The sequence below is a fragment of the Zalophus californianus genome, chromosome 4, assembly GCF_009762305.2.
Source record: "Zalophus californianus isolate mZalCal1 chromosome 4, mZalCal1.pri.v2, whole genome shotgun sequence".
Classification (NCBI taxonomy): domain Eukaryota; kingdom Metazoa; phylum Chordata; class Mammalia; order Carnivora; family Otariidae; genus Zalophus; species Zalophus californianus.
In genome coordinates this window covers 146,732,400-146,756,965 of record NC_045598.1, presented here as the reverse complement: position 1 = coordinate 146,756,965, position 24,566 = coordinate 146,732,400, and the positions used below count along the sequence as shown (strand labels likewise).

At 38.0% G+C, this 24,566-nt stretch overlaps 1 protein-coding gene across 1 annotated transcript in view; it reads right to left on the bottom strand.

The window, feature by feature from the left end:
* Positions 1-24,566, bottom strand: part of NECAB1 (N-terminal EF-hand calcium binding protein 1) — a 189,368-nt gene that overhangs the window by 65,027 nt on the left and 99,775 nt on the right. Inside the window, exon 5 of the mRNA XM_027570771.1 lies at positions 24,123-24,220. Coding sequence (XP_027426572.1) covers positions 24,123-24,220 — 98 coding nt within the window. The remainder of the gene's footprint in view (positions 1-24,122; positions 24,221-24,566) is intronic.

Below are 24,566 nucleotides of genomic sequence, written 5' to 3'. Positions count from 1 at the left end.
AAAGAACACTAAATAGCAACACTGTAGCATTAGAAACTCATTAATAAAGGTAAATATAGAACACAGAATGCTATATTACTGTAATTGAGGTAGGTAAATCACTTTTAATTCTAGTATAAAAGTTAAAAGAGAAAATATTAAAATATAACTGTAACTAAATACATTAACAGATACACAGTATGAATGCACATAAATTGTGACAGTAACAATATGTGGGTGGGAGAGAAGTTAAAGTGTAGAGTTTTTGTGTGTGATTAAACTTATCTATTTAAAACAGACCGCTATAATTACAAGACATTTTATGTAAGCCACAAAAATAATACCCATAAAAGTTAAACAAAGAAAAAGAGAAAGCAAATCCTATCAATACCAAAAAAAGTCAACAAAATGTAGGGGAAGACAGCAAGAGGAAAAGACAGACAAAGGAACAATACTAACAAAAAAACAACAAAATGACCATTTTTCCCTATCAATGACTGCTCTAAACATAAATGGATTAAACTCTCCAATAAAAACACATAAAGTACCTGAATGGATTAAACAAAACAAAACAGACAAGATGCTCTCTACAAGAAACTCATTTCAGTTTTAAGGACACACATAGGCCGAAAGTGAGAAGATGGAAAAATGTATTAGAGGCAAACGGTAACCAAAAGAGAACAGGAGTAGTTACACTTACACCACACAAAATAAACTTTAAGTCAAAAACTCTCAAGAGACAAAGGATATTATAGAATGATAAAATAGGCAATCTACCAGAAAGAAATAACAGTTATTAATGTTTATGTATGCAACATCAGATCACCTAAATATATGATGCAAACACTGACAGAACTGAAAGGAGAAACAGACAAAAAATACAATAATAGGACGCTTCAATAACCCACTTTCTAAATGGACAGAACTCTCACACAGAAGATCAATAAGGAACCAGAAGATCAGAACCACACTATAAGATCAAATGGTCATAACAGACATATACAGAACATTCCACCCAACAGTAGGAGAACGCACAGTCTTTTCAAATGCAGAGAACATTCTCCAGGATAGATCATATGTTGGAACACAAAGGAAGTCTTAATTTTAAAAAGACTGAAATCATATCAAGTACCTTTTTCAAACACAATGGTGGGAAATAAGAAATCACTAACAGGGGGAGAACTGAAAACTCAAATATGTGGAACTTAACACACTCCTGAATAACCAATGGGTCCAAGTAGAAACAACAACAACAACAACAACAACAACAAAACAAGACTAATGAAAATGGAAACACAACATACCAAAACTTATGGAAGGTAAAAAAAGCAGCACTAAGAGGAAAATTTGTTGTTATAAACACCTACATAGAAGATAGATCTCAAACAACCGAACTTTATGCCTCAAGGAGCTAGAAAAACAAGCTATGCTTAAATTTAACAGAAGGAAGAAAATAAAGATTAGAGCAGAAATAAATTAAATAGAGGATAGCAAAATAATAGAAAAATCAACAAAATTCAGAATTGGCTTTTTGAAAAGAAATAAAATTGACACTTAACTAGATGAGAGAGAACTCAAATATAAAACCAGAAATAAAGAAGAGATATAATGGACGCCAAAGAAATATAAAGGATCATAAGAGACTAGTATGAACAAAATATATGCCAACAAATTGGATAACCTAGAAAAAATGGATAAATTTCTAGAAACATACAACCTATTGTGAATAATCACGATGAAATAGATATTGTGAACAGGTCTGTAACTAGTATGGAGATTGAATCAGTAATCAAACGCCTCCCAACAGACACAGGTCCAGATGGCTTCATGGTGGATTCTACCAAACATTTAAAGTAGAATTAACACCAATACTTCTTAAACTCTTCCAGAAAATTGAAGACTAATGAACACTCCTCCCAATTTATTGTACACCAAGGGGGATTTATTCCTAGGATGCAAGGATGGTTCAACAGGAAAATCAATTAATATATCACATTACAGAATAAAGGATAAAAATCACATGATAATCTTAATAGATGCAGAAAGAGTTTGAATAAATTCAGTACCCCTTCATGAAAAATTCTCAACAAACTAAGAATACAAGAAAAGTATTTCACAACACAATAAAGACCATACACGAAGAAATACTGCCTCTGTTTGAAAGAAAATATGATCTTGTATATTGAAAGCCCTAAAACTTCCATAAAAAACTGTTAAAACAAATATGCACATTCCATAAAATTGTAGGATACAACAACAACATACAAAAATCAGTTGGATTTCTATACACTCACAAAGTATCTGAAAAGGAAATTAAGAAAATAAGCCCATTTAAAATATTATCAAAGAGAATAAAATATTTAGGAATAAATTTAGCCAAGGAGGTGAAAACTATAAAATCCCGATGAAAGAAACTAAAGCAGATACAAATAAATGGAAAGCTATCCCCTGTTCATGGATTAGAAGAATATTAAAATGTCCATTCTACCCAAAATGATCTACAGATTTAATGTAATCTCTATCAAAAGCTCAAGGACATTTTTTACAGAAATGAATAATTCTATAATTCATATGGGGCCACAAGAGACCCTGAATAGCCAAAGTAATGTTGAGTAAGTACAACAAAGGTGAGACATCAGACCTTATGACTTCAAAATATACTTAAGAATTATAGTAATCAAAACAGTATGATACTAGCATAAGACAAACATTCATACCAGTGGAACAGAATAGAGAGAGTTGAGACATAAATCCATGCATATTTGATCAACTGATTTTTGACAAGGGAGTCAAGAATACACAACAGGGAATGGACCATTCCTTCAACAAACAGTATTGGGAAAACTGGATATTCACTATCAAACGAGTGAATTTGGACCTTGAACTTACATGGAAATCAACTCAAAATAGATTAAAAACTTAAATGTAAGACCTGAAACTATAAAACTCCCAGAAGAAAACAGGATAAATGTTTCATAACCCTGGTCTTGGCGATGAGTTTTTAGATGTGACACCAAAAGCACAGGCAACAAAGGCAAAAATATAGAAGTGGGACAATATCAAACAAAAAAGTTTCTGTATAGCAAAGAAAATAATCAATTAAATGGGAGAAAACAGTTACACCCCACATATCTGATAAAGGGTTAATCTCTTAAAGTACATAGGGATAATAGCAAAAACCTAATAACCCAATTAAAAATGAGCTTAAGGACTTTAATAGCTATTTCTGCAAAGAAGACACATCAATAAGCAAAAGGCAAAAGAAAAAAATGCTCAATGTCACTAATTATCAGGGAATTGCAAATCAAAACTACAATAGCACCTCAGGATGGTTGTTATAAAAAGAAAAAAAAAAAGACAAGTGCTGCCAAAGAAGTGGAGAAATTGGAACCCTTGTATACTGTTGGTGGGAATGCAAACTGATGCATCATGGAAACCAGTATGCAGGTTTCCCCCCAAATTAAACAGAACTACCATATGATCCAATGATCCCACTTTTGAGTACTTATTCAAAAGATTTGAAATCATGATGTTGAAGAGCTATCTGCACTCCCATGTTCATTACAACACTATTCATGATAGCCCAGATGTAGAAACAACCTGAATATCCACAGAGACATAACTGGATAAAGAAAATGTGGTCTATACAGACAGTGGAATACTACACAGCCTTAAATTTAAAAAAGGGGAACAACACGGATGAACCTTGAGATTATGCTAAGTGCAATAAGCCAGTCACAGAAAGATAAAGACGGCAAAATTCCATTTATATGAGGTATCTAAAATAGTCAAATTCAAAGAATCAAAGAGTGGAACGGGGGTTGCCAGGGACTGGTGGGGAGGGGGAAATGGAGAGTCACTAATCAACAGGCTCTAAGTTTCAGTTAAGCAAGATGAATAAGCTGTAGAGATCTGCTGTGCAGTGTTGTACCTATTGTCAATAATAACGTATGGTACATTTAAAACTTTAAAAGTATTGATCTTATTTTAAGTGTTCTTACCACAGTAAAATATATAAGTAAAAATAATAAAGTTTGAGAACACCGAACAAAAGAAACATTTCCAAACCTCTATTTTCAAATGACTCTCACCACGAGTCTTTTTTTTTTCAAAAAGCTTTATTTTCAAGCTCATGGATTAATCTTTACTTTGAAAAAAAAAGGAAAGGATAAAATATGTATAGGAGTACCTCTTATTTACTGAATATCCCTTTGTAAATATAACTGAGAAAGTGCATTAAAGAAGGAAATAAAATATACCACCTGCTTTTGCAGTTGTAGAGATTAAAAAGCGTTCATTCAACTCTTACATTACATTAATACACACAAAACATAAAGAGTGCAAATAAAGTTTAACCAAACACTAAATATACATAGAGCTAATAAACAAACAAACAAAACACAGAGCTTACTAAATAGGGAATATTCGCAACCTCCCCTAAGTGTATATAACTACTAAAAAGCCTCATTTTGATTGGAAGAGATGTTTAATAACAATAACAGGGTATATATAGTCTGTTGATGTGGAAAACAAAATTTGGGATCAAAAGTCACTCAATTTCATGAGCAATCAGCAAATCAATCAAAGGCAATGCATTATAGAGCTGGAAGGGGCCAATGAACCTAAATTCCTCATTTCCAAAATGGGGTTCAAACACATCAAGTATAACTTGCTCAAGATCACGGAACTCTTCTGGACTAGATGAGCATATAGGTGTCCTTTCCTTCTGCCTCCTATCAAAAAGTGTTTAAAACACAAAAAGCCCCTTGATCCTTCCTGGGTCAGTGTTAAGCATCTCTGGAGAGAAACAGAGGTGCTGGCCTCTTGAGGCTATGAGGGGCAGAGGCTCTTGATTATAAAATTGTTCCCTTAAGAGCATTGCTGGAAGGAAAGCTTTTCAGAACAGAAAATAAGCAATTAAAAAGGAGGAAATATGTCATCTGAATTGCAGCTGAATTTTTCTTTAAGCAAATAATAGCAAAAAGCATAATTCCTAAAAACCCATTTTTCTTGAGCACAGACACTTAGATAGCATCAGCCTCAGAAGGTTTTTCTCAGAAATATTTACAGCCTTCAGGTAAAGATTTATGGAAGCCTATACTGGAATTAGTATCTCTAGGCTGACAGTTATTTAATTTATAATTTCCTATTCCTCTTTAATATTTTTTGTGTTCTCTACCGAATCACTCAAAAACTTTAATATTGAAATGTAAAATTAAGATTCTAGAACAAATATGTCATAACCTCACTATCCATCAATCTGTCACCGCTGAAATAAAAATATTCAAATATTCAGAATGATTAAAGTACATTTATATTACTAAAAAATAATCAAGAAACCGATGGAGCAAAATTAATTCACTTATTATGCAAACAACAAAAAGCAGATTTCAAGTGGGCACTTTGAGCTCCAGGCCTGGAGTAGTATAAAAAATGAAAAGACTAAGACAGTGATAAAACTCTGATAGGAATCTTGATTATTTCTTAACAAAAGGATTCATTTTAATCAGAAGCTTAGATTTTTGCTCCTTTGCCATGGCAACAGATGTAGAATCCTATACCTGGAAGGTTACAATGATAATCTTCATTACGCTCACAAGAGGCTTGGTGTTAACAGTTTAGTGATTGGACTGGAAGGAACTAATCTGAATAATTCTACCCAGTTCTAAATAATATTTTTTGATCTCCATGGAGGATCTGATTCTATGGAGGACAGTCTTGGCCATTAACTCACAGTATGACTTTAGGTATATCCACTAACTCGCTTGTGTTTTTTCCCTCTCAAATCTATGAAATGGAAACACTGGTCTCAGCTTTCATCCCAGAAGGGGCTAGGCCTGTGTTCACTGGTTCATCTAATGCTGAATGCAAAGAAAAGAACCATTTTTTACTCTTTTTTAGACAGGTGAAGAAATTGTCTCATGCATGCTCTACCCTCTTGCTGTATGACCTCAAAAAAAGGTCAACATGGGGAGATGCAGAGCACACAGAATCATGGTCATTCTGCTCCAGGCGTCCTGACATCACACGCGATCCTTGAACGTTCTCACTTCAACATGTAAGGACTGAGGTCAGCTGCTTTGCTGTTGAGCAACTATTTTCTCATTGAAATGAAGAAAATGATTCTATAATTAAAATGTGGGAAGACTAAGTAAACTCTCAGAGAACAGCAGAGGGAAGTTTTTACTCCTGATGAGAGAAGGTGCCTTGATAGCACCTCATTAGTTACTAATGTGTGCTCAGAAATGGTAGGTCCCATCCTTGTACTCTAAGCAGACCTTCAACCATCTTTTGCGAAGTTATTAGGTAGCAAAGATTTTAGGTCTTTTCCTTCCCAGTGACATTTGCTTTTAAAACCGTGTAAACACTGGGGACTCCTAAAGACTGGAAAACCTTTGAGACTTGAGAAACGGATATTTAAAGGTGAATTTTTCAAGAATTCTTGAATCCTTGCCCCTGTTCTGAAACCACACTCTCGAGGTGGGCATGGAGGAGCCCCAAGAAGCCACTGACAGGGTGTGCTTAAGTGACAGCCTGCTGCATCTTAGGGATCCTCTGAAATGTTCCTGCTGATGCCATTCTCTGCAGGCTACTCCCAGCCACTGATGGAGCACAGTGAAGTTTTGAGAGCTGGGCCACTTCTGCCTGATGTGGCTCCCCACTGGCCAGGTCAGGACTTTCTTGGCGGCTCTTCCTGCCCTGCTTTCATGTCTTTATCTAGGTGCCAGATCCGCATCACACTCGGAAGGTTCTTCCCACAACTCTCACTTCGTCTTCCCTTCTCCCTTCATGGGGAATCTCTTCAACTCCTAATTCCATCTTGGCATCTGTGGTCTGTGAACTAGAGCAGACTCAGTACTCCAAAAATATTTGTTGTGCCAGATGAAGAAATCTCAGGATGAACCAAACCAACTCTTAGGGGAGGTGAAGAGATAGGGGAGAACCTAGATTGAGTACCTATCATTTGTCAGGTGCTTGATCATGAGTGCCTCGGTGTAGTTGGGCTAAAAGAGGAGTTAATGTATGCTCAAGGGTTGGTATGTATTAAATGCTCAGTAAATAGTAGGTATCCCTATTAACAAGAATTACATTGGATTCTGTGTAGAAAAGTCAGGTGGGTAGGAGATAGTGAAGGCAAGGAAGATGCAAAGAACCAGGCAAGAGAACTGGTCAGATCATGGTGCAAGCAGTACTCTGGGTTCAGCCACTAGGTGCAGCTGAGAATGCCCTGGGAGCTGCTGCTTCTATTGAAGTTTTGGGCCTCCTATGAAATGTTCAGCTCTAGGTGGCCCCTAATACTGATCTGTTCATTTTTCAGGGCTCTGTGGTTTTATAGGTCCCTAAATGGTTAATATAATGTCTGATTTCAGTGAAGTGGGAGAATATCAGTATCAATCTCTTAGTGGTACTACTCCCAGTCTAAACATAAGGCTATATTTTCAATTTGGATTTGGGGCCCCAAGTAGAGATGGGTGGGTGGAAGAGGGATGAGAGCAGACAGGATCTTGGGGTGAGACCCTAACTCCTTCCTATCTGAACTTATAGCCAGTGAGGACTCCCAGGCTTGGCGGTTAGCTTTTTCATCTGCTTAAAGTGCAACTCCACAGTTAAGCATGTGACTGTGGGCTGTTTTCAACTGTAGTTTGATTAAAGAGACTTTCCAGATGTCAGACACCATGCTGAAGACACGCTCTTTACCTCCTACGGAAAGGTAGGCCATAACTAGGAAAACTCCTACAGAATACTACAGAGGATACAGAGCTTTCAAGGAAACAATCATTCACCCTTTAGCAATAGTAAATAGAAAAAGGAATTTTCAAAAAAATGATTACTTTTTAAACCAACTGATTATTCTCAAAACCATCTAAAGCATCTGTCCATAGTGATTTTCAGAAGGCAGCTCCAGATTCCTTAGTAAATTAAGCCTACAAGTGAAAGCATTCTTAATTCATTACATGCCAGCAGACTTGCCACAAACATAATTAGTTCAGTCTCATAAGTGTCATTTTTGAGAGGTTAATAAATCCATCCATACTTTCCCCAGAGTACAAGGGGTCAATTTTCACTTGTCTATGCCTGATGCACGCTGCTGCTTTTTGAAATGCAATGAACTCCCCAAAGAATTGGTAGTGTTTTTTTTATCATAAGGTAATATTACATTTTGGCATTGCTGAAGCATACAATCTGAAAGTAATTAGAAGACCTATTATGATACCATATATTATGATGTAGCCATCTTAATCCAATCTGTCATTGAAGGTACTGAGGTCAGATGTGTTTTAAAATTCAGAATTTTTCAGAAACTAGAAAGGCAATATCTGAGATGTACACACACACACACAACATATACTTATCATATGTATAATACCCCCAGCAGAGTCTGGGGCAATACCCCATAATGACTATATTCATATTTTTGCAGCATAATCTTGGATATTAAAATAGGTTTTGTAACCAAGTGCATTTTGGTGCTAAGCTGACCAAACAAGGAAACTGAAACATTCAGTTTTCAGAACTTTCTGGATTTCAGAATTGTAGATAAGAGGTGGATCTGCAGTGAATTTGCAACCTAACTCCTCCTCAAACAATCCCCACCAGAACTGTGGGAACAGAAGATAAAGCGCTGCCAGGGATTTAGCTTGAAACGGAAGTAGGGGACTTTTATTCCTGCTTTCTCCTTCATAATTCTTTAAAATTCATTTGCAAAAGGTCTCTTAGGCTGCCCAAAATACAGACTATCCACCTATCTTTGTGTACAATGAGTAACTTGGAAGAACTGTCCTCTTACCAATGATCAGCTCACTGAGCTTTGTTTGCGCCTCTGATTCACATGAGCCAATGTGAAAGCAGAGAATAAGAAATACAGAAAACAGGGCGCCTGGGTGGCTCAGTCATTAAGCGTCTGCCTTCGGCTCAGGTCATGAACCCAGGGTCCTGGGATAGAGCCCTGCATCGGGCTCTCCGCTCTGAGGGAAGCCTGTTTCTCTCCTACTCCCCGTTTGTCTTCCCTCTCTCGCTGTGTCTCTCTCTGTCAAAATCTTTAAAAAAAAAAAAAAAAGAAAGAAAGAAAGAAAACAGCCCCTTCCAGCCACTACCCTTTGCCTATGGCCATGGAACCATTCCTCATTACAGATCCCTCCTTGTAAAGAGGCTGAAGATGTGACTGTTTTATGTTAGACCTTGGGGGGTAGTGAAGAGGTTCACGCCATTTCCTCCTGTTTCTCTTTATCAAATGGACAACTACTCTCTCTATTAACACAAATGTTTTATCATATCACTTCATTGGTGGGTAGGGGCTAATTTTTGTTCCATATTATATTCCTTTTGGTGTGTAACATCTGGCAACACCTTGAATGTGGCAGGCGCTTCTTGTGTACTTATTCAGTTGGATTGAGAAAGCACTGTTACCCTCCCCACATTGTACTTTTTGTTTGCTTACTGCTTTTCAAAAGAAGTCTGTTTCCTCAGTGTTGAGGCAACTCTGAATCTCTTCAGGATTCAGAGGCATTGGATTCTGCTCCTGGAGCTATTTATAACTCTGGGTAGGCAGGTTCCACACCCCTCCTTTGTACTTCCAAGGGGGCTGTAGGAGTGTATGTTCTGTCGCTGCAGATGATCTGTTTTGATCATATTAATGAGGAGATGGCTGACTAGGAGCTGTGTTTCCTTTTCAGTTCCTCTATATTGTTATGAATTAATTTCTGTTGGGTTTTTATAATTCTATTATTGACAGACATTTGCACCTCCACATAATCACGTCTCCGCCCATAAGTAGCTGTTTGGTTGATCACTCAGAGTTACGCATGTACGTCTATGGACTCACCAGCCTGAAGTTCCCCCAGAAACCAGTTCATTTGCTTCAACTCTTCACTTGGTTTTTATAAATCAGCTGAAATGTGTATCCTTGCAAGGAAGGAAAGTTTCATGAAGCGCTCCCATTATCCATAAAAAAAAAATCAGAACGCTAAACTTTAATTTCTTTGGGGGATCGACATCCCCAACTTTTAGATTATCAGTCAGCTGCTCCACCTTGTAGACACGAAATATTTTGGTTGTTATTCTAAGAAATAATCCATATCTGTATAAAGCTCCAAATCCACATGCTTAGCGTTTTTTTCCAATAACAAAGATTGGAAGTTGGGAGAGACCCCAGAAGTAAACAGATAACCCGTCTCTCTCGACTCCCTATCATGGACCACACATAGTGACAGCCACCCTGTGTGATCTAACTTCATGCTCCCCATACCCTTGGGAGGGAAGTACAGTTATTCACATTGGCAAATGAAGAACCAACAAGCACAGAGAGGACAACTCAGGTATATGCTAGCAAGTAGCAGAACTGGGATGCGAGTCAAGTTTTACCTGATTCCAAAATTGGTCTTTTCCAGAGCCATCTCTGCAGATATCCTGATTTACACAGTTTGGGGGAAGACAGTTTTCCATATTCTATTGAATAGGGGTGACCAACGCAGATCTCAAAGGCAGAACTCACCAGGAGAAAAAGGTAGGTTTCTCTCTTTCCTAGTATTACATATTTCCTTCCCTACTGAGAGAATCAGTCTCTAGGTATCATCAGCATTATTAAAAAATATTTATGTGGGGGAAAATGTGTGGAACTGCTAAAAATGTAACTAAACATTATCAAGCCAATTTATATGATATTTATGCCCTGTCTTTTCTTCCTTGCTCTTTAGATTATCACCATGAAAATGAGGCTTCTGTTTCTAAGAAACTCTAAAAATATTACTCACCTGCACCTGCCATGTTCTGCCACATTATAATTTTGGTTACAGCTCTAAAAATGTCAGAACAGAAGATTGTGAACTGAAGATGTGTCAAAAGACAAACACATTTTAAAGGCAACTTCAACATAATGGCCTAAGGAAAAAAATCCAACTGTAAAGAAACCTGATACTGACCTACAGTTTAAAAAAATTTGCATCCTTCATAAAACACAAAATTGTACGAGCACTATGATTGAAACTGCTAATTCCTTTCTTTTTTCCAGTGCTCCCCAGTTGGTCACAGGTACATCTGGCCCTTTGCCGGGGACCCTGACTTCCTCTGGCATGAGTGGGATCCAGGCAGGTTAGAGTAGGCAGTTCTCATTCCAGGAGTTAGTAAATTCAGAAAGAGTGTACTGCTGCCCTAGGCAAGTAATCATTCCCAATTTCAGAAACAGTCTTTGGTGGAAATCCCACACACCTGTTCCCTCCTTACCTTCTCCCTAGTCCCCTGGAATGCACAGTTACTTTAGGTAACTTATCCAAAATTGGACTGCAGGCACTGAGCCCCTCTCCTCTTCCAGATGACTCATGATCAGCAGTGATCCGCAGTATATCCTCACCTCTCCTGTGAACTTACAGTCAACAATTTTACTAAGCAGCTTAACTAGCCCTAACACTATAAGATACTTCAAGACACTGGGGTGTCTAAGTAAGAATTGATAGGAGCATTCATGGGGACATGTGAGGTGCTTTGAGAGCATAAGACTCCCTTGGAGGGTTAAGGAAGGCTTCCTCGGGGGAAGCAACATTCAAGTAGGGTCCGATAGCATCACCAGGAATATCACAGGACCAGCCAGATGAAAAGTAGGTAATTGGAGCCCTGAGAAAGAACCTCGGAAGGGCAAAGGAATTCCTTCACTCGGAAGGACCAATACATAGCAAAGTTCAAAATGGGGTAGAGACTATGAGGAATTCAGAGAACTGTAAATGGCTAAGCATGGCTGGGACAAAAGTCCCCCAGCACAGGTAAGAGGTGGGACTAGTGAGATGAGCAGGGGTACCCAGTGGGCAAGGAGGGCCTAGTTTTTGGTGGGTTTTGTGTCCTGGACAAAGCATCTGGACTTTTTTCCTGAGGGCAATGGGGAGCCATTATAAGGTTTTAGACATTTAGGTTTTAGGATAGGGGAAGTCTTATTTTGGGGGAAAGGTTTCTCATCCTCTAGGGTGGAGTGTGATCTACAGACCACCCTGGAAGCAGAATAATTCATTCTATGTCTGTGGCAAAGAACCCTAGTGAGTCATTGTGCTTCTGCCTCACACAGCCCCGACAGGAGTGGAAAGAGAAGACGATGGATGGGAGCAATATTAAAGAAATAAAATTGTTGGGGTGCGCCTGGGTGGCTCAGTAGGTTAAGCAGCTGCCTTCGGCTCAGGTCATGATCCCAGGGTCCTGGGATCGAGCCCCACATCAGGCTCCTTGCTCAGCAGGGAGCCTGCTTCTCCCTCTCCCTCTCCCTGCTACTCTGCCTTCTTGTGCTCTGTCAAATAAATTAAAAAAAAAAACTTTAATAAAAAAATAAAGAGATAAAATTGTTGGGACAGAGGGGGAATTAGACCACGGGGATGAAAGAGTATGTTCCCTTTAGATCTTTGTTGCCTTTCAAATGGCCCTTTTAAAATTGGGTGATAGTCACATGGGTGATTTTTCACTTATAATGTTCACTTATTGTTACAATATTTTAAATATTGTATATATTATAAAGAATTTGATAGGTGGGATATTTAGTAAAGAATTTGATAGGTGGGATATTTAGTGATTTAATTTTTTAAAAAAATCTAGAAATCATGAGGTTAACAAATGTTTACTAGAATTATTGTTCATATATGACTGAATCATAAGATAAATCAAGATACATTTCTCTCCCACAAGATAACAGTTGTGAGTTAACCCCTCCCTTCCCACAATTACATTTAATTGAAATACTGATTTTCAGATGATGTGGAAAAATGAAATGACTGTGAAGAGTGATAACCTACATATTTTGATATTCTTGAGAAAAAGAAGGAAATCTTTACATATTTTTTGAACATTTTGCATAATTGTGGTTTTGTTTGTTGTTGAAAGCCAAAAATTCTTGGCCTTTATCCACTCCTCCTGGATCACATAAAAATATACTCCAATACAGAAACACACAGTGCTGGCAATGCTGGCTTTGTGTTTCTTAATTCATTTTGATGGTTAATAACCAAAGAAGAATTAGATCAAGAATGGCATTTTTAAAAATGAGAAAACTCTTCATTCTATTCTATATTTTTTAATGTGAAATAAGTAATGCTTGTTGAAAATAGAACTTCCTAGAATTAATAAAAATGACCTAGATTCCCATACACACAAATATGCATAAAATGGCATAATATACACAACTTTTTTTTTCAAAGAATAAAGATCAATATTATGACTGAAATAATAAACATCACCCTCATTTTTGAGGTCACAGTTGGGAAATCAAAAAAAGTATGTACTAGAGAAGGAAGAGCTCACTGAATTGACCCCCACGTGACCAACTCTATTCTGTCAAATTTTCAGTGTCCCTCTGCTGCTTAATGATTAAACTCTAAATTTCCCAGCCAATTTGGCTTTCAGCCTGAATATCCACTGGCATCCAAAGTAGCTTTATGCTTCAAAAACACGGTCTTCCCCAAATTTGCATGAAAATACACTGTTTCTCACATTTGCTTATGTTACCATTTTCCTGAGAGTGATTTCCAGTCCCACTCTATTCTACCAATCTCTGCCCATAGACCTGCTTTCTATCTTTTGAAGTTCAGCTTAAATGTCATTTACTCCTTGTTAACTTTCCAGATTAGGAGGACAAAACAATGTTTTCCTGTTTTCTATTTTTACTGTAAGGAGTTTGAACCATTTCTATCAAATCTATTCCCAGCTCTGCACTGCAGACAATCCCGCATTACCCATTCTGCTCTAGGGTGAGTCTCTTGAGAGCACTGTGTTGTAAAACTTGAATTCCTTTCCATTTCCCAGCATGGCATTTCCGCTCAGTGACTGAACTGAGCCCTTCCTAAGAGACATGGATTTTCATTCAGTCACTTAAAAAACTGGAATTTTTCCTGAAAGCTAGTATTTTTGAAGTACTTTTTTTAAGGCTTGTTTTAGAATAATCATCTTTAACTCAAACAAAAAAATGTATTATCTTGGTATACATGTTTTAGCTCTATTGATACTTAGTTCTTCATGCATACATTTGTATATGTGGCTTGAGGTATCCTTCTAAAGAAAATATAGCTGATTCTATTTTTCAGCATTCACAATATTCAACTAAGACAGGAATGGACATGTAGACCAGTTTTAAAAATCAAACTGGTTTCTTTTAATGGAGGCAGATATTAAAAGAAAAAAAAAACAAAGATTTCCTTCCACCATTCCATCTCAATGTGTGCACACACATGGTTAAAAGTTGACTAGTATTTGTGGTTTTAAAGATAGGAACACATATTCTTTGATTCTTCCCTTGGAGAAATGGAGTTTAATTTTCCTCCCCTTGGGTGTGGGCTGGACCTTCTTCTAATGAACAGAATGTGATGGAAGGGATAGGATGTTACTGCCAAGATCATATTATAACCCTAGTCTCACTCTCATTTTAGTCTGTCTCTGCCTATATCTCTTTGTCTCTCTCTCTCTCTCTGAAGACCTGCTCTGGAGAAAGCGAGCTGCCGTCATAGGAGTAGCCCTGAGGAGAGTTCCACATGAGGAGGAACTGAAGCTAACTGACTGAATGTGCCAGTGCTGCTAAGATGTATTCCTCAAGTACCTTCAGATGTTTGCAGCCCCAACTCACAATTTGACTACAACCTCATGATCATCTGAGTCAGAATCACCCAGTTAAGCAACTCTTAAATTCCTGACCTTCATCAACTGCATGAAAGAATTGCTAATTTAGGGGAAAATTTGTTACACAGCAGTAGATAACTATTGCTACTAACAAGTGCAAAAATATATATTTTTTTTCCATTTTTTTTTTTTTTTACCTTTTCGAGAAACTGGCTAGAAACTGTGATAGCTTCAAGCCTAGAAGGTCTAGCAAGAAATTTGCAGGGCATCAGTTTAAGATTTTTGACCTTGAGTGAGTCACCTAAACTGTTTTGGCCTTAGTTTCTTTATATACTTACAGGAACAAAGCAGAACTTACCTAATAAAATATTAGGATTAAATAAGATACAAAAGCATTTAGTATAGTCTTTGGCAAGTGGGAATTACTCAATAAATGTCAGCTATAGTATTATTACAATTTTGGTTCAAAAAGAAAAGCTAAGAGGTTCAATCTCACAGAGTAACACATAGCCAGTATCCCATCACCTACATGTATAATTACAGAAAACAATCCCTTCCCATAATGCCAGAAGTCGGGCCACTTCCAGGGCAGTCTGTAGTCTTCAAAGTAAATATGATCCATAATAAAAATTCAAACTGCATTTTGCCCAAGTCCAAAGAAGTCCTAGGAGTGTGTCTCTTTTGAACCACACCAGCGATCCCAGACCACACTACAACCTTGTAGGGCCATGAGACCTACAAGCCATGTGCCAGTACACAACTGTCAGACCACTGAATAAATCATTCCACAGGGGACAGACAAAGCCACGTGGCCACGAGCTCTCTCATCCTGGAGCCACACAGGAAACACAGGTCTAACACCATGTCCATCTTGTTTTTGCACGTGCTATTCAAATAAGGACTTTGGCAAAAAGAAATCATCTTCAAATAGCATTTAGTATTCCTTGTTGTGCAACAGCAAATGAGAAAGAACAATGAAATGATAATCATTGATGCTGTCAGATCGAGAAATACAACACAGACCAATTTTTAATCTCTCCCTCTGCACTTTTCCACTTCAGGCAAAGGAAATGAGTCTCTTCAAATTTGATTCTCATGACAGAAGAATCACATGCTGTGCTGTGTATCCACCTAGATACGTCTGCATTAACGTCTCCTGCCCTTCTCTAGCTTTGAACAAAGATCAGTTCTTCAGAAATAGGGCTATAGCTTCACGAAGACAACTGTAGTTCAGAACTGTATCCCTAGGCAAAACAAACCAGCTTTTCTGTTTGAATGAAGTAGTGTATTTTGTACTTTTAACTTCATTAGGCAGATAATTAACTCCCAATTTCTGTTAGAAATTAAGCATTCCATCCAGCAATTTAAAAAAGACAAATTTAAAAAAGATATCCATGAAGAAAATAAACAGCTATTCAAAACCACAGGGACATGACACATAATACAATTATTTCTCACTATATCTTTTTTCTGGTTGGGGTGAGAAAAGGGAACAGGGTTGGGAGGATTGTCTGAAAATAGAAAGTAATCATGAAAAAAGTGATTATTTGTAGGGATCCCTGTGGATTTAGAGGTACACTGGAAGTTTACCTGGGGCCTCTGACACATGTCCAGGAATTTGTTGGATTTTTTTTTTAAGTCCTCTCAAGATTATTTGCAAGATCACTGCTTGGTTTTTATATACTCATTCAAGAAACAGTAAATAAGGTGAAATGTGACAAATCCTGGTCAGGATGACCTCACCCTGACCGCTGATAAACCATACCCTCTTCTGAACACGAAGACCTCTGGAAGAAACAGTCCCCAACTACCCACTTAAAAGGTCAAAGAAGGGCTGATACCGTGCAGGCCCTTCTATCTTCCTTCTCTACTAAAATCCTGGCCCTCCTCTGAGGCTCACTGAAGTCTCACCTCCTCCCTGAATTTTATCTGACCACTAAGTTAACATTGATCTCTCATTTTTGAATGTCAAGTTTATTCATAGCCCAATGTACCCACAATTAAACTAAATATATTTTTGTTGTTTTTTTCTCTTCTGATAAAAATAGAGAATGTTAATATAAGTTTGTATTTGTAGTATTTTGTGACAACTTTTTAAAAGTTTTATTTGGTATTGTGGAAAATTATCTTGTTCCTCTAAGATAGTTGGACTGTAGAGTGTAGAGTCACATTTATTAAGGCCTTGCAGCACTGAAGCATCTGAAATCTTACATAACAACAAGAGGCATAAGGTACAGTTTCGAAGTTCAGATCAGAAAAGTGGGAGAAGATGAGTCAGAAAGCTAAAGACGAAGTAGAGAGCTGGATTTGAGGGGAGACAGAGGGATGGCTTGGTTCTTCCAGTAAGTGGCTATGGATTTCAGTGTTAGAACCCATAATACCAGCAAAGGAAGAGAAATGACATGTCACAGAGTAGCTACTTAAGATGGTAGCTAGCCTAGTTACCAAATTTATATACCAAAAAAATCATTTTCCAATATACCACCAATATTAAGTTAGGGATATGGAGAGGCAGGCCATTGATAAAACCAACAGAAATATAAAATATCTGTGAATTGATTTAACAAGATGTGTTTTGAAGCCATATGAAATACCATAAAAAACTTAATGAGACCCCAAAGGAAGCTTGGATAAATGGAGATGTATGTACCTGCATGGGAAGACATATTACCAAAATGACAGTTCTCTTAAAGTTACAAATTTAATGTAAATCCATAAAAATTGCCATGGAATTTTTCCTTAGAATTGGAAAGCAACTATAAAACTTATGTATAAATGGCAACATGGGAAAAACAACTCTTTGGAAAATAAGAACACTAAGGGTAGACTTGTATTTTCATGTTTTCAAACATACCCAAGTATTCAAAAATTAAAACATATTAATATTAGACAATATGGTTTTATAAAGTGGAACAGGACAGTGTCCTTGGGCACAAAACCAAGTATAAGTATTTAACAAATGGTAAATGCGGCATTTTAGTGAGTGGGATAAAAAAATGAAGAAACGGTGTCCAAATAGTCAGCTATTTGGGGGAAAAAAAATCAGGTGGGCTCCTATTTGGATACTTTCAGATCCTTTATAAATCTACCCAGAGCTCATAAGGTCACCAATATTTCTGCCTATTGATCTCCAGTAGAGTAGCCTTTCTTTTGGATATATTTTACTTTCCAGGTAAAAAGTTAAATCTCTCTTGTTTGACGTGGCAGGCAACTTCCTTTGTTTTTTAGGTAACTGTTCCATCTGTTCCTCTGATGAAAACAGACTATGTATTTTAAAATGTATGAACTTCCTTGCCTAGAACTTTGCTTATCCACCATTCATATTTGATTTTAGTGTTTATTTATTACTTTAGCACTTAGTTATCTGCTTCTGTAATTTCTTTCATATGTTCTTTACATATTACACAAAGCTCTGGAAACCTATTTGTTAATTTGCCTAAAACAAAGTTGAAAATAACTTAACCATGGAAGCTAGAAGTCTCCAGACTTCGCTGATCCACAACTAAACTCTGAAGAGCTCAATCATTTCAAAGACCATTTTTTTTGTGCCATGATACAACTTAGAATTGCATATTTGCAATATGTTCTATATGGGACCACATAAACCTTAAATAAAAAATTTTCCAATGAGAACTGGGTTTAAATCTCACTAGCTTTATGGTATCAAATCAACTAACTACTTTATGACTCAGTTTCCCCATTTTTGAAATGAGTATATTTTTATTTGCCTGACATTCTTCACTGGGGTGTTATGAAGGATAAATGAAATTACATATATTAAAGCACACTGAAAGCCCGAAGGTACTATATAAACTTTAGTTGGCATCGATTGTTACTCCTCATTCCTTTTTTGCTCATAGCCACTCAAGCCCTAAACTGTTGTCTGGTAACCTGGCTCAGGGAAGTCAGGTCAGCTGCCAGGAGTTTGGCAGGGTTCCAGCAATGGTTAGGAAGAACTACTGATGTGGTTTCTGGGAGGGTGCCAATCCAAGTCCTCGCACTGACCAGACTTCACTGTGAGCTGGGGTCCCTCCTCCTAGCCTCCAGTTGATGGTCTTGACTCAAATAATCACCTGCACCATTGTCTGAACCCTACCAGTAACCTCAAAGTAGCCTCTTCTCACCTTTAAATTATCCCTCGAATCATACTCACATAAACTCGGTCAGCTCTCTGACCTCAGTTCTGCCCTTTCCCTGTTCAGACAGTGGTGGCAAGTTCCCTGGGCCAGGAGTCCTTCCTCTGAGTCAGCACACACTGCAGATTCCTTCAGGAGGAGAAAGTCCCATGATAACAGAGTAGACTTTCCAAGGGCCTGGGGTTTCTCTTTGCCAGCACTGGGCACAAGTCTGGTCAATGTGGGAAGGAAGATTCTAAAACATGGGCTTGACGCAGGGCTTCTCTCTTTCTGGGCCAAATTGGCAACCTCCAGGCATTTTTCTCCTATTTTCCATGGCCCTAGTGTCTACCTCCTCTTCCCTAAACACTCATACAAAAGACAGATCATTTCAAATGGGATGTCAAATAAGCTTGTTTTCCTATGGTTACTATGAAGTCCAAGAATATATTTCATTTTAAAGAATACTTAAAAGGATTATAATGAAACCATAAAGAATTAAGGGCCTGCCTTCTATGAGCCTGTGAAGGTGTTTTAACTATTCCACACATGGTACAATATCAGTTCCTATATTTTGCCTGAAACAAAGGACATTTTTAAGTTTTTATTTTAATGATAAATCCTGCATAAAATTGTAGCAATTAATGATGTTTTCCCCCAGACAGGAATTCTGAGACCTTTTACTATTTCTTCTTCATAGAAGAACACACACACACACACACACACACACACACACACACACACACACACACAGAGAGGCTTCTTTTTCTCATAAATGAAAAAAATAGTGGGTTTTAACAAGTGAAAGGAATATGGAGCCCAGGGGGCCCAGATGCTAAATATAAGGAAACAGGAACAAAGAAGAGATGGGAAGGTTAAAATGAAGGTGTCTACAGATCCCAAAGGCAGATTTAAGAAGCAAGGAAAAACAGAGACCCAATGATACTAGGACTCAAGTCTATTTTTTTTCTTAAAACAGTTGAAGATGTAGAATGTACCTGTTTGAAAAATGACTTCCAGGTGAAAACTATAAAATATGTATACATTTTAATTTTGGACATTTTTCCAGATTCACTCATCAAGGTGAATTACTCACAAACTACGTAATTATTTTAAGGATACCATTTTTTTAAAGATTTTATTTATTTATTTATTTGACAGAGAGATAGAGAGAGCACAAGTAGGCAGAGAGACAGACAGAGGAAGAGGGAGAAGCAGACTCTCCACTGAGCAGGGAGCCCAACGTGGGGCTTGATCCCAGGACCCTGGGATCATGACCTGAGCTGAAGGCAGCTGCTTAACCGACTGAGCCACCCAGGCGCCCCAAGAATACCATTCTTCACTTTAGCTTATGACCATTTCCTTTTTAAGCCTTACCAGGAAAGGTTTACGGGAACCCAGAATTCCATTTTTATTTATATAAATGACACAAGATGACTTTTAACTGCAGCATCAGAATTCTACGTTTTGAGATTACAAGCACATCACATACTAATGATGTACATTAGCTTCTTATCCCACTGTAGAAAGAAAAATGAACAGACAAACCCAGTATTTTTTTTGTGTGACATCCCAAAGCCAGATAGGGAGTTTTGCTTTTAGCTACTTTCAAGGCTTTCAAATGACCATTTAGAATTTGACCCATGGTGTTTATTCTGAAAAATAAGCAAAGTAGAATAATCATGCAGGTAACCCCTGAGAACCTAGAGAAAGGCTTGGGTTAAGGGAACAGGAGGAGGAGGGGAATGACAGACTGTATCCATCCTGAGTCACCTCCTGGGGTTTAAGTTAAGCAGCTGGAATCCATTTTCTCCATTCTCTGACACAGCAGACGGATGTACTGCATGAATGGGTTGCATTTCACTTTTCATAAAAGCCTAGAACAGTCAGCCCTCCCTACTGAGACAGGACTTTTCATCTTGGTAAAAATAGAGAGAGATTCTCAAAAAGAAATGCTGGATTTCTCACTCGGAAGGGCTCATTGTGCTAGACAGTACGGAGAGGTCGGTTCAGCAGTAGCTTGAAAAACCTGTCAAACTCCTGCATTTCACTCATCTTTGAGCTATCACACAAAGAAGCTTTCCTAATTTTATTTTGACCGCTTAAAAAAATCTTTTTGTCCTTGATTAAGCAATATGATTATATAGATCAAATGCATTTTTAAGGGTTGTTGTTAAGAAATGGGTTTTGTGGGGGCGCCTGGGTGGCTCAGTCGGTTAAGCGTCTGCCTTCGGCTCAGGTCATGATCCCAGGGTCCCCGCATTGAACCTCGCAATAGGCTCTCCTGCTGAGTAGGGAGCCTGCTTCTGCTGCTGACCCTGCCCCCCTCTTGTGCTAACAAATAAATAAAATCTTAAAAAAAATAGGTTTTGTAATGAAGACCAAAATAACAGATTGCTCTTGATTTAAATCCCATAAAGCCCCATTGTATTAATTCAAAGAACATGATTTTAGTATAACTTGTGAGAAAATAAGGATTATATACTTGCTTTTCCTTCCAATTAAAGGATATCTGAACACCTCTTAGATGGACTTAGGAGCAATTTTTCTTTCAGGAGTAAATTACTTAGTTTTAGAGCTGTATGAATATCTATTTAAGTCAATTTATGTAACCAATCAATAAATTTTTGAGTACATTTTGTCAGGCTCTATGTGAGGCTCTGGGTATTCCAAGAAGATACCAGCCTTCTCCCTCTTTACAGACAAGGAAAACAAAATGCATAGTTACTCATTCTGATCATTGCCAGCAAGGAACAGGAGATACTCAGAGACAACCTCTTTTAGATAAGGCAGTCAGAGAAGACCTCTTTGAGGACATGGTATTAAAGGTGAGACCTAAAAAATAAGGAGAGAAGCCAGCCACACCAAGCAGAGGTTTGAAAGAATTACCATTTCTGGAGGGAAGGTCCCAAGGAGTAAAATCTTATGCACTTTCCAAATACACCTTAACAGATCAAGAGAAAATGTATTTCAGACTCTATTCTTCTGTTCTCTCTTTCTGGAATTTGTTATTTGGATATAGGACAGCTTAGGCTGATGCTCCAATTTGCTTATGCTTTTTTTTTGTTGCTTCACTTTTTTGGAGACTTTCTAAACTTTATTTTCCGGATTTCTGTTACGTCTTTATTTCTGCTCTCTTGTTTTAATTTCAAAGAGCTCTTGAATGTTCTCTTTGTCACCCTATTTTTCATGGAAACAGCATCATCCCTTGTCCCTCTGAGGAGGCTGAGGAGACTGACTGGGGGTTTTCATCTTCCTGTCGAGGCCCCTGTATTACTTTGTGCATTCCTTCCTCCCTCCCCCATTTCTGGTTTGTCTTGGTCTCCACCTTTCCTGTAAGAAGTTTGATGACACTTGGCTGACTGTGCATCTTTAAGGATGGGCTGTGGACAAGCTTTTAGGATTCAAGGGAAGAAGAGGGAGAGCAGGCTGAGCTCCACCTACCAGGAGAGAGACTCCCAATTGCATTGGTAAGATTTCTCAGAGACAACCTCTTTCTGTCTGCCTGCAGGATGCCAACCCTCTGAGGGGCCAAGATTCTGGGAGTTAAATTTGGGGAAGAAAGCTGGAGGTCTTTTCATTTAGTTTGTAAACTTTTACTTAATCCCTCAGCTGTGGGGCAGAGACCCCCTCCTTTAACCCTTTCAGGGAACGAGTCTAGGTTTTCTAGCTGGGTGGATCAAGAGGCAATTGCTCAGCTGGGTGGAGAAAAGCAGGCAATCACAGATTTCCAACAGGTCCCCCTGGTTTAGCCCGACCATTCCCAACCTTTTCCAGTGGCAACTAGTGCCAAGTTCCTGAGCCTTTCTAAGAACCCAGCGGGGGCATTCTGCTTTCCCACTACAAGTCAAGCCGTCAAACGTGTCAGGTCTGCTCCTAGCGACCACTTCTTCACTGGCCTTTCAGTTCCCAACTTCTGTCACTTCCCCATTAAAAACATCTTATTTTAGTTTACTTTGGGGGCTTCGGGAGTAAGCAGAGTTCAGTGACGTACACATACATCTACTGTCCTCATCCGGAAATTCCATGTAAGCTTTAAAAAATTTTTATTTCTTGTTACATACCTCACATGCTAACGTCTTTTTTGATTGACAGATAAGTCTCATCTCTCTTGACCCCTCCATAGCAGTCAATGCTATCGACCACTCTGTGTCTCATGGAATACTCTCCCCCAACTCCTGGACACTACAATCTCCCAGATTCCCTCTCCTCTTTATGCCCACTCCTTCTCAGACTCTTATGCTGGCTCATTCTCTTCTACCCACCAACAAAATTTGAAGTTCCTTTAAGCTCAATGTTAGGTCCTCTCCTTTTTCTACTATATATTCTCTCTCCAGATGATGTCATTCAAGTTCTCTGCCTAAGTATTAATAATTCACAAACATATGTCCAATCTAGACTTCACCTCTCAGATTCAGATCCATGCATCTAATCATTTACTTGAATTTCCTTAAGATGTCCCCAAGGCAGTTTAGATTCAACATGTCTAAGAGAGAACTTATAATCTTGCCTCCTCAAACCTGGTCTTCTTGCAGCATTCTCTGTCTAGGTAGTGCCATTACCCAGGCATACAAGCTAAAAACCAGGATTCATCCTGGACATGTCCTCCCATCACCCATATTCATTCCTTCTCCAAGTTTTACTGATAGGATCTCAACATATGTACAGTTAATTTCCTTTCTTCCATAACGTCTGCCAATACCTTTAAACTACCAACATCCCTCACCTGGGTTAGTGAACTAGCTTCCTCACTCATCTTCCCGATCTTATTCCCCATATTCCCCACCCACCCTAATCTCAAGCTCATTCTTATATGGTCTTTTCAAAAGGCTGCATGAATTTCCATATCTTTGCTGAAAATGTGGCTGATTTGTTTGCATCTAGGATACAGGTCTAAATCCTCAGGTTCACCAACAAAATCACGAAAGGTACAGCCCCTCTCTACCACATGTTACATCTCACATCATGCCATTCTTCAGTGTTCTAGACTTTAACCTTATTGACCATCTTTATTTACTTTAAAGCCCTGTGCCTCCCCTCTGCCCCTTCCAACACAGGGCCTTTGTATATGCTGTTCCATGTGTTTGTTTCACCTTTTCCTAGCTATAATTTCATCTGTAATTGCTCAGGTGTCACCTCCTCCAGCATGAATCGGGTGCCCCATCTTGTGCTTCCCTCTGTTGTACTATATTGCAATTGCTTGTTTACACACTTGTCTCGTGACCACAGTGAGAGCTGCTTGAACAGCTTTTGTATCTTTGTATCCTCAGCAAAAAGCAGATTCTGACACCTAGTATTTTGTAATTGTATTGTGAATGACTACAATAGCTCATTTAATATTGAGAAAGTTATCAGTGATAAAAACCAGTGTATACTTTTATGATACGTTAGGAAATAGGATTTTCAAGAAATTAAGAGATTTACAGAAAATAAACACCAACATTTCCTTACTTTTTTTGTTTTGCCCATTGCCTTCAGGATGGAAAGATTTAGGTCTTCAAGTGCTGCTAGCACATTCTCATATTCACCCAGGTGCTGGGAAAAATATTCTGAAAGTAAAAATATTGAAAAAAATTATGTTTGCATTTAGGTATCATAAAATAATAACAAAATAAACTGATGATATACTCCATGAATGTGTAAAACAAATAAAATGCTCTAAGTGAAAACTGGAAGGTTTTCAAAAGAGACTAGGGTATCAATATTCCTCATTTCATTAAAAAAAAAAACTGGTTACCATTATCCTTGAAGAAATGCTCTTTCCTACAAAAATAGGAAAAAATGAATCTGGATCTATGGACAATACTGTTAACAATAAAAAATTGTTCTCAACAGCATATTACTATAGCATGCATTAAGGCAGTAGTTTCAGCAAAATATTAAACTACATTTTAT